The 11,143-nt window shown below is 54.4% G+C and overlaps 1 protein-coding gene across 1 annotated transcript; it reads right to left on the bottom strand.

The window, feature by feature from the left end:
- Window positions 1–4,394: 4,394 nt before the first annotated feature.
- LOC143363944 (uncharacterized) lies at window positions 4,395–9,931 on the bottom strand. Its single transcript, XM_076804471.1, has 3 exons — window positions 9,629–9,931; window positions 4,915–8,740; window positions 4,395–4,399 (listed from the first exon to the last, which is right to left on the bottom strand). Exons 1-3 carry the CDS (start codon window positions 9,929–9,931, stop codon window positions 4,395–4,397), a joined length of 4,134 nt encoding a protein of 1,377 aa, XP_076660586.1.
- Window positions 9,932–11,143: the final 1,212 nt, after the last annotated feature.

Here is an 11,143-nt window from a genome sequence, read left to right as displayed (position 1 = left end):
CGGGGCGAGAAGGAGGGGAAGTGGGGGAGGAGGAGGATGGGGCAGGAAGAGAAAGCAGGAGATCCAAACATGGGAAAGTGAATACGGAAGGGAGGAGGTTATGCGAATACCTGGGAGAGAGGGGGTGGGGGATTCTAAATGGGAATACAAAGGGGGATGAGGAGGGGGAGTGGACATTCACGGGGGGAGAGGGAACTCGGTGGTTGACTACATTATTGGGAATGAGGAGACCAGAGAGGGGGTGGAGTGGCTGGAGGTAGGGGATAATGTAGATTCGGATCACGCGCCAGTGACAGTAGGGATCAGGGGGAGGAGGGGGGAGAAGAAGGAAGGAGGGGGTTGGGAAGGGGGTGAGAGCAGGAAACTGGTCGGAGGAAGGGATAAGGGCCTTTAGGGAAGGATTTGGGGGGAGAAAAGAAGAGAAGGTGGGGGGGAAGAAGACTGGAAAGGGTTAAAAGAGAAGGTTAAGGAAGTGTTAGGGGGGGTAAGACACACAGAAAAAGTGAGGAGGAGAGGGTGGTGGGATGACGAATGCAGAGACGAGAAAAAGAAAGTGAGGGAGGAGCTGAGGAGATGGAGGAAGAAGGGAGGGGGGGAGAAATACAGGGAACATAGAAAGGGATACAGGCTATTGTGCGAGGAGAAGAAGAAGGAAGACAGAGCGAAGTGGGAAAGGGAGATAGAGGGGGTGAGGACGGAGAAACAGGTATGGCAGGTGGTGAGTAGGGAGAGAAAGAGGAGAGCATGGATAGATTAAGGGATAAAGATGGGGGAATGGGAGGAGTATTTCAGGGGGCTTCTGGGTGGGGTGGAATGGAGGGCAAGGGGGATAGGAGAGACAAGTAGAAGGAGAGATAGAGAAAGGGATTTAGATTATTGGGAGGTAGAGAGGGTGGTAAAGGGACTGAAGGAGAAGAAAGCGGCGGGGGGGACGGGATAGGGAAAGAGGTGTGGAAATTTGGAGGGAGCGAGGTGGGAAAGTGGCTGTGGAGGGTGTGCAATAGGGTATGGAGGGGTGAGGGCTGGGTTGAAGAGTGGTCGGAAGGGATAGTGATTACTATAGCGAAGAAAAGGGGCAGCAGAAAGGTGGAAGAGCACAGGGGGGTTACGCTGTTGCAAACAGCGTATAAGGTATATGCGGCAATTCTGGCGGAGAGACTGAAGGAGGAAGTGGAGGGGAAGCGGCTATTGCCGGCGAGCCAAACGGGGTTTAGGAAGGGGGTGGGATGCATGGACAACATATATGTGCTGAATTATCTGCTGAACAGGCAGGTGAAAAGGAAGAAAAGAAGGATGGTGATATTCTTCGTAGATTTCAAGGCGGCTTTCGACTCGGTGGATAGGGAAATTCTGATGAATGCACTAAGGAAAAGGGGAATACGGGAAGGGCTAGTAGAGAGGTGCGAGGAGGTGTTGAAGGAGACGAAGTGTAAGGTTAGGGTGGGAGGGGAGGAGGGGGAAAGTTTTTGGACGGCAAAGGGGGTGAGGCAGGGGTGCCCGTTAAGTCCGATGTTGTTTACGTTGCTGCTGGCGGACATGGACGAGGTGTTGGAAAAGGGGGGGGGAGTAAATCTAGGGGGAAGGAAGATCTACACACTAGCCTACGCGGATGACGTGGCTATGGTGGCGGAGGACGAAGAGGGGATGAGGGGTATGATGAGTGGGTTGGAGAAATATCTGCACGAGAGAAAGCTACAATTAAACGCGGGGAAGTCGAAGATAATGAGACGCAGAAGGGGGGGCAGATGGAAAAAGATGACTTGGAGGTGGAAGGGCAAGGTGTTGGAGGAGGTGGAGGAGTTCAGGTACCTGGGGTATGTGATTATGAGGGACGGGGGGCAGAGGAGGCAGGTGGAGGATAGAATTAGGCAGGGGGCAGCGGTAATGGGGCAGGTATGGGGGATTGGGAAGAGGAGGTTTGGTAACGACTGGGGAAGGAGGGTCTGGCTGTTTGATAAGTTGGTGTGGGCGGTAATCAGTTACGGGGTGGAGATTTGGGGGTGGAGGGAATGGGAAGGACTGGAGAGACTACAAGAGAGGTTTTTGAGGTGGGTGCTAGGGGTAGAGAGGTGCACCCCGGGGTACCCGGTAAGAGAGGAGTTACAGAGGGAGTTGCTGAGAGGGAGGGCGGGGCTAAGGGCGTGGGGCTACGAGAAGAAGCTGAGGGAGGGTAAAGGGGGAGAGCTAGCTAGGAGTTGGGAGCAGGTGAGAGGCAGGGGCAGAAGGGGAGGGGAGGAGCCCGGGTGGGAGATGGAGAGAAGGTGCTTTTGGGAAGAGAGAAGGTGGTCGATGGAGGAGCCGCAGGTGATGATGGAGGAGAGGATAGAGGAAGTAAGTGGGGAGTTGGCGAAGAGGGAAAGGAGGAAGCAGCGGGAGGAGAGATGGGAAAGGATAAGGAGCGCGAAATACAACGAGTGGTATGGGAGGGTTAAGGGGGAGGGGTTACCGGGTTACCTGAGGAAAGGGTGGGGGGAAAGCAGATGGCAGAGGGTAGCCAGGTACAGACTAGGAAGTGAGATGAGGGGTGGAAAATATCGGTTGGGGGGGAGGAGAGAAAGTGCAGGGTCTGCGGGTGGGAGAAGGAGACGTGGGAGCACGTGTGGGAGGGTTGTATGAGAGGAGATGAGGGAAGGGGCTGGCAGGAGTAGGTGGGGGAAATGCTGGGAGATGAAGGTGAGGGGGAGGAATGGATGGGGAGAGTGGATGAGTGGAGAGAAAGGGCGTGCGGGTGAGTGGGCCGGGGAGTGAATGGAAAAGGAGTGAATGGTGTGTGAATGCGTGCGGCACTGGGAGTTGCGGCAGCTCTCTCTCTCTTGGGAGGTAGAACATAAGGTAAATGTAAGCTAAACTAAGCGGTAAGATAAGTTAGGTTAAGGTTGCGTAAATGTAGGTTTAAGACGTAGGTAGGAGTAGTAGGGTAAGATAGGGTAAGATAGGTTAAGGTTACGTTTATGTTTAGAGTAAGAGCAAGAGAAGGGTGGAGGAGTTGTATAGAGGATTGTAATCCCCGAGGGGAAGCAATAAATTGTATATATATGTCGGAGGCTGGGCGGACTCTTCCGTCCTCGGACCCGTCGGAGATTGTCCGTCGTCGTTCTCCATCGTTTCGCTCCTTTCGCGCTTACGCGAACGTCGTATGGACTCTACACGTACACGCGATGCCGGATCTCGTAGCGCAACGAGAGACACGTCAACGAGCACACGGGCCGCACAGAATGTTCGCGTACGTCTTTTTGTTCTTTTACTCTCGAGAAGTCGTTTTCCTCAAAGCTAGTCTTCCCTCTACCGTCCCAGAAACTATTCTGTCGCCCGTGGTCACGTTCAACAGGGTCCCAGCCCATCATTCCAGGTACCCTGTCTCGCATCTCCCTTTGCCCCGCGCGCGAAGAGGGGTAGCGCAGGTACGCAGGGACTGTTTTATTGCCCCTTCGCAGGGCAATTATCAGGGTACGGTAAATCGTTATTTTACAATTAAACTAAGTCCTATAGGCGTTACGCGTTGTTGCCGACGGGGTGCATCGCTGCCATCACGCCCCGACATATATACAAATACTTGAGTATTCTTGTTTGGCGTCGACCGAAGGTCGGAGTCGCCGGGGGGCCGGGACCACTCAGAAATGAGCGCGCGAGGAGGCAAGGAGAGACGGGAGAATTAAACCCTTGTCCTTCGGGAAAATGCACTTTATTTTTCCTTGTCACGACGCACTAGGTGCGAGGCATTCGAGAGCGCGAGAGAGAACGCGCGCACGAGAATCGCGAGCCGGCGAACGTACGGAGATCTTGCGCGTGCAAACTTCTGCCGTCGGATCGCGAAGAGGAAATCTTGAGCGGCACGAAAAGCGTGCCGCCGCGAGACGGAGATCTTCTACGCGGACGCCGGAAATCTTGTCGTGAAGCAGAGTGCACGTAACGCGGCGCGGGAGATCGCGAGAATACTGCTACCGAATGATGCGAAATCGCGAGAGTCTCAGAGCGCGAGAGATGAGAATCTCTACTTATCGAGACGAGAGCGGACAGACGAGCAAACGTGCTAGAGCGATACCTTGCGATTGATGAGCGTTCAGAACGTTAAGAGAGCGAGAAGGCATACGCAGGTGCCTTAAATAACAAAGACCGTCGAATGTGGAGCACCGTGATTGGAGCTCGCACATCGGACGATCCTTGTTTGTCTCAATTTGAAGGATTCAAGCTGTGAAATTCAGCCAATGAGAATTGAAACGGTTGCTACGCGGTGTCGAGCAACGGCGACACGCGCTCTTGCCGCGTGTTGACATACGCGACAAAAACCGTATGAAATAGCGGTCGCCAGTTCGACAATAGGCACCGAATTCCACAGCTTGAATCCTGAACATACCGCCCGCCTCGAAACACTAGTTTCGAAACGTAACGGGATCTCACGCTGATACATAGAATAGCGGGGGCGGTAGCGTTCCGACGGAACTTAAACGATAAGGGGACTGCGTGTTACAATACCCGCGACGCCAATCCCCGAGCTGCGCAAACGGCAGACCGCCCGCCGTGAGAGTCGGTAAACAGAATTCGAGATACGCAAACAATTTAAATTACAAAACGCAAGAGTAACGTGAAAACCGCCCGCCTTGCCGGAATGAAGGCGCGACGTTGAATTTACCGCGCGAGAGCGACGGTACACGGGACGCAGACGCAGGACGACTATCGGAACACGTCTCGTCTATGCCTCGGATTTGCACGCGACGGGCAAAGGAACCAACTTGACGATTGGGCGTTTAAAACACGCAGTGGCGGTTTTTATTGTCACTACGCGGGTGTGGTCGTCGTCGCCAGGGTGCAATTGCACGATTCGGCCGAGCTCCCACTTACACGGAGGGAGAGTCGGATTGCGTAGGAGGACCAGCTGTCCTATCGATAATGAGGGGCGCGGGCGACGCCACTTACCGCGCTGTTGGAGCGTGTTGAGGTAGTCATTTTGCCACAACTTCCAGAATCGTTCGGTAGTGTGGCGGACGAGTTGCCATCGCGAGAGACGGTTTTCCGCGAGGTCGAGCAGAGAAGGTTGTGGAGGGGTCGTGAGCGCAGACCCTATTAAAAAATGACCCGGCGTAAGCGGCTCGTAGTCGTCGAGAGTATCCGAAAGAGGGGCGATGGGTCGCGAATTAAGACACGCCTCGATCGCGCAGAGGAGCGTTGTGAACTCCTCGAAAGTCAGCGTTCGATCGCCGAGAACGCGACGAAGATGGTGTTTGACGCTTTTTACCCCGGCCTCCCATAATCCGCCGAAATGCGGCGCCGAGGGGGGGATGAAATGCCAAGCGACTCCATCGCTGGCGGTACGATTTTGAAAATCGGGGTCGCGAAGCGCAGCGCGGTAGGCCGAAACCAACTCCCGATTTGCTCCGACGAAGGTTGTTCCGTTGTCGGAATACATACGCTCTGGGAGACCTCGACGGGAACAGAAGCGAGTGTAAGCGTTTAAAAACGCAGAGGTGGAGTAGTCCGCGACTAGCTCCAGATGCACTGCCTTGGTGGACATGCACACGAAGAGCGCGATGTATGCTTTCCGGGATGTGATACCGCGGCCAGCGGAGGCGCGGATTTGAACAGGACCAGCGTAGTCCAAACCGCAATGCGAAAAGGGTTTTTTCGCAGGGGACACCCTCGCTGCCGGGAGATCTCCCATGAGCTGAATCGGTATCGCAGCTCGTTCTCGGACGCATCGGACACATGCGTGAATCACGGCTTTTACCTGACTCCTTCCCCGGAGAAGCCAGTATTCTTGCCGAAGAATGTGTAAGGTGAGTTGCACGCCGGCATGCAGGGCGCGAGCGTGCGCTTGCTCGATAATGAGGCGCACCAACGGGTGTGGCGACAGTAAAACGGGGTGCTTTGATTGATGCGGAAGGGGGGAATTCCGCAGACGACCTCCCACGCGAAGAAGCCCGGTCTCGTCGAGGAACGGGTGTAGCGACTCGATCGGGTCCTTTGGCGGTAGCGGTTCACCATTAGAAAGCGAGGAAATGGCTTTAGCGAACTGGCTCTCTTGGATGCGTCGCAACCAGAAGAGTTTGGCCGCGGTGCACTCGCTCGCTGAGAGGGCGCGTCCTGGATGTCGTTTGCGATTGTCGGAGCGACAGCTGCGAGAGTTTCGGACGAACCGTTGTATATAGGCCGTGACTCTTATTAATTTGGGCCAGCTCGAGGATCGAGAGTCTAAATCCCACGCGGGAGCGGGGACCACGCTGTGATGCACGACCTTTGACTCGGACGAGTCCTCCAGAGTGAAGTGTCGCGGTTGAGTTGGCCATTCCGAGAGATCGTAAGGAAGCCAGGCGGGGCCCTTCCACCAGAGGTGATAACGGAGCAGTTCGTCGGAGAGAAGTCCGCGCGACGCACAGTCAGCGGGATTGTCCGCGGTAGGAACGTGCCGCCAAATAGCGTGTGGAAGACGAGTTTGTACGTCAGCGACGCGATTAGCGACGAACGTCTTCCATTTTGACGGATGAGACTGCAACCACGCGAGTGCCACGGTAGAATCGGTCCAACAATAGCACGGAGCGTCGCGAAGGTCAAGGGCGGACGAAACGAAATTCATTAAACGTGCTAGAAGGACTGCGGCTTGCAACTCAAGGCGGGGAATGGTCACTGGAGTCAAGGGGGCGACCTTTGACTTGCCCGCGAGTAGAGAGACGGTAATAGTTCCGCTAGAGGAGATACAACGGGCGAAAACAACAGCGGCGTATGCGACTGTCGACGCATCCGCGAAGCCGTGAAGTTCAATCCGCGAGGCCTCTGAAATGCATCCGATCCATCGGGAAATCTGAAGACCGTTCAGGACTGGAAGGCGAGAATGAATAGATTTCCACTGCTCGAGAGACTGCGGCGGGATTTGGTCGTCCCAACCGATGCGGAGGCGCCACAATCCTTGTATAAAAATCTTGGCGCTGATTATCGCGGGAGTGACCCATCCCAAAGGATCGTATAGCTTCGCGATAGTCGAAAGAATGGCTCGTTTGGTGGACGGTAGCGCCTCGGCTAAACTAACCTTGAATTGAAAGGAGTCGCGAGAGGGGTTCCAACTTATCCCGAGGATTTTGACTCGATCGTCGGGAGCGAGATTTTTGGAACATGCCAAACCGTGGTCTTCCGGATCAATATCGGCAAGAAAATCGACCGAATTGCTCGCCCACTTACGTAGCTTCATGTGACCACGTTGGAGAAGCTGGATTAATTGATCCCGGGAATGGCGAATAGCCAAAAGGTCGTTGCCGCCGAAGAGGACATCGTCGACGTAAATGTGTGAGCGAAGGACCGGTACCGCGCGCGGGAACTGGCCCCCGTCATCTTCGATGAGTTGTTGCAGAACGCGGAGAGCCAGGAATGGAGCACAGGTCATGCCATACGTGACGGTCAGCAATTGGAAAGCCTGAGTATCCTTGGAGGAAATGGGCCTCCAGAGGATTCTCTGATAATCGACATCGCGTTCGTCGACCAGAATCTGGCGGTACATTTTTGCAATGTCCGCCGTGTAGACGAAACGAAAGGTTCTCCACCGAAGAATTATGGTAGAAAGATCGAGCTGAAGCTTTGGGCCTGGGAGCAGGTGGTCATTCAGCGTGGATCCGTTCGACGTTACACTGGAGGCGTTGAAGACAACGCGAAGGTGAGTCGTGACACTGTCGGCGCGTAACACGGGATGGTGCGGAATGTACACGCACTGAGAGGTCGAAGGCGAAATGGGAACGCGACGCATGTGTCCGAGAGCCTCATATTCTCGTAGAAACTCCTCATACTCCTCGGTCAGAGATGGTTGTAGGAGAAGTTTACGAGATATGGATTGCAGAACCTTTTCTGCGGCAGACCGAGAGTGACCGACTTCAATCGGAGGACCGGTACGGAACGGAAGACGGACTATGTATTGCCCGTCGGGGGCTCGCGATGTGTGCGTTTGGAAGTGCCGCTCGCACTGTTCTTCCTCTTGGGTGAGGGGGGAGGTCGAAGGAATTTCCTCAATCTCCCAAAATCGGCGCAGCTCGTTCGACAGAGTGTCCTGGTGGATGCAGTGATGCATCGAGATGCTGGAGCCCGAGCGAGGTTGTGGGCTCGATCCGCGTGCGACGGAGAGATCGCGCGAGTGCGACGTGATAGGGCCAGAGATGACCCAACCGAAAATGGTTTTCTGGGCAATGGGTTGCCCGCTTGACCCTTTGCGCAGACCGTCCAGGATTATACTGGGGTAAATGTCTGCGCCGAGAATGAGATGAATCGCGGCCGAGCTCGAGGGATCAGCATCGGCCCAATTCAAATCTGATAAATGCTCGAGGGATCGAATATTGTGCATGCGCTTCGGCATGTATGTCGAGAGAGACGTCAGGACGAGAGCTGTGGTCACGATCGAAGGAGACGCGGAATCGCGAGGAGCAACGTGGAGGCGCACGGCGTGGCGCACGGTGCCGGCGTGGACTCCGCCGACGGCGGATATGGATGTCGCAACGCGGGTTCGTTTTGCACGCAAGAGGTGCACCATGGCCTCGGTGACGAAGCTGGTCTCGGAACCTTGGTCAATCAGGGCTCGGACAGTGACGCAGCGGCCTGACGGAACACGGAGTTGCACCCACGCGGTGGCCAGGAGAATTCCGGAGCGCGGAGCCGCGAGGGTGGAGGCGAGGTGCGAATTGACCTCGGAGGACGGCACTGGTGGAGTAGAGGGCTCCGAATTTGGCGGAGCTGGAGTAGGCGCGTCTTCGTGCAAGAGCGAGTGGTGCCGCTTGTTGCACACGCGACACGTATTTTTGCTGTTACATTCTCGGAGGGAATGACTGCTGCTCAAACAGTTAAAACAACGTGAAAAGCGTTGAGCGAGCTCACGACGGCCGCTGGAGTTTCGTGCCAGGAAGGTGGGGCAAGCGCTGAAATTATGTGATGCTCGACAGACTGGGCACGGAGTGCGCGAATTCGTGGAGGGCTTGGAAGCGGTCGCAGAATGGACTCGCGAGGAACTAGACGCGAGGCGAGACGATGCGTCGGGACGCGCGGCGGGCGTGGAATTGGAAGAAATCGCGAACTCTTCTAAACCGCGAGAGCGAGAACCGATAAATGACATCAAGGTGTCGAAAGAGGGCGGAGTCACGTCGTCGCCGATTTTCAATTTCCACGCCTTCCGCGTCGGAGTGTCCAGCTTTTGGGACACCTGATGGACGAGAATGTCGTTCCACAATTCTTCTGGCTTCCGCCCGAGCCTTTTTAAAGAGTCGACAATAAAACAGACCCGATCGCAGAGAGTCTGGAGGTCTGCTGCCGATTCGCGAGAGAGCGCGGGAAGGTTCTGCAGTGACGAGAGATGCGCGGTGATTATACGCCGCGGATTATCGTACCGCGCCGAGAGCGTCTTCCACGCAATTTGGAAATTGTCCGCGGTTACCGAAAGGTTTCCGATGCAGTCGAGAGCGCGACCCGTTAACGCGGAAACCAAATAATGCAGTCGGGTTACGTCATGCAACTTAGGGTTTTGAATAATAAGCGCGGAAAATTTGTCGCGGAACGCTTCCCAATCTTCGTATTTACCATCGAACTGCGGTACATTTATTCGGGGGAGCTGTATGTCGGGAACCGACGGACACGCTTGTCCGTCGCTCGGTGAATTTGACGGACTCACGGTATCGCTGTTCAGGGCGTCCAGCTGTGTCGTCATGAACGAGAGAGAGTGGAGGTAGACTTCCTCCGTGTGGGCGAAAGAGTCCTCCTTGAAGTAGGGGTTCTTCGCTCGTTCCTCCGCCGGGATGATAGAGAGGAGTCGCGCGTACCCGTGCTCGAACTTCCTCCACAGATCTTGAAGGTGGACAATCCGGGTCCTCAAGACGGATTTGGTCCAGTTGCTCGTCCCCAGTTTTTTTAAATTTTGAAGGGAACGTCCTATCGCTTGCTGCATCAACAGCTGGGTTTCGACCGTTTCTGCCATGATCGGCGAGGTTTCACACTCCCGCACTTGCCTGCGCTTCACGATCCGGCTCGAAGGACCAAAATGTTTGGCGTCGACCGAAGGTCGGAGTCGCCGGGGGGCCGGGACCACTCAGAAATGAGCGCGCGAGGAGGCAAGGAGAGACGGGAGAATTAAACCCTTGTCCTTCGGGAAAATGCACTTTATTTTTCCTTGTCACGACGCACTAGGTGCGAGGCATTCGAGAGCGCGAGAGAGAACGCGCGCACGAGAATCGCGAGCCGGCGAACGTACGGAGATCTTGCGCGTGCAAACTTCTGCCGTCGGATCGCGAAGAGGAAATCTTGAGCGGCACGAAAAGCGTGCCGCCGCGAGACGGAGATCTTCTACGCGGACGCCGGAAATCTTGTCGCGAAACAGAGTGCACGTAACGCGGCGCGGGAGATCGCGAGAATACTGCTCCCGAATGATGCGAAATCGCGAGAGTCTCAGAGCGCGAGAAATGAGAATCTCTACTTATCGAGACGAGAGCGGACAGACGAGCAAACGTGCTAGAGCGATACCTTGCGATTGATGAGCGTTCAGAACGTTAAGAGAGCGAGAAGGCATACGCAGGTGCCTTAAATAACAAAGACCGTCGAATGTGGAGCACCGTGATTGGAGCTCGCACATCGGACGATCCTTGTTTGTCTCAATTTGAAGGATTCAAGCTGTGAAATTCAGCCAATGAGAATTGAAACGGTTGCTACGCGGTGTCGAGCAACGGCGACACGCGCTCTTGCCGCGTGTTGACATACGCGACAAAAACCGTATGAAATAGCGGTCGCCAGTTCGACAATAGGCACCGAATTCCACAGCTTGAATCCTGAACAATTCTTAAGGCATATTTATAATGACTTTGGTCATGGCAATTTTGGGATCTGCTTAGATAATTTACACAATAACAAATATCCGGTCTAGTACTCGAACTTACATATAGAAGTGCTCCGATTAAATTTCTATACTTTAAGTCACTTGATGCTGATAGTGTAGGTTCACATTTTAAGTTTTGCTCCATCGGTGTCGCATATAATTTTGCATCTTCGATTTCATATTTTCTCGCCAATGACTCAATATAACTTTCCTGATCTAGTGTCATACTTTTGTTTTTATAATCATAATTAATATTTATGCCTAGATACATTTTTATTTGGCCCATGTCTTTCATTCGAAATTTTACAGCTAATTTCCTTT

This window comes from Halictus rubicundus, unplaced genomic scaffold (genome assembly GCF_050948215.1).
Source record: "Halictus rubicundus isolate RS-2024b unplaced genomic scaffold, iyHalRubi1_principal scaffold0177, whole genome shotgun sequence".
NCBI classification, from domain to species: Eukaryota; Metazoa; Arthropoda; class Insecta; order Hymenoptera; family Halictidae; genus Halictus; species Halictus rubicundus.
This window is presented reverse-complemented; position numbering and strand designations above follow the sequence as displayed.

What these genes read in the sequence shown, in the direction of transcription:
- LOC143363944 (XM_076804471.1), bottom strand. Translation starts at nt 9,931, where the DNA reads ATGGCAGAAACGGTCGAAACCCAGCTGTTGATGCAGCAAGCGATAGGA. An exon ending in ACGCCCTGAACAGCGATACC is followed by an intron (nt 8,741 to 9,628) that starts GTGAGTCCGTCA and finishes GTGTGCAACAAG; the next exon opens with CGGCACCACTCGCTCTTGCA.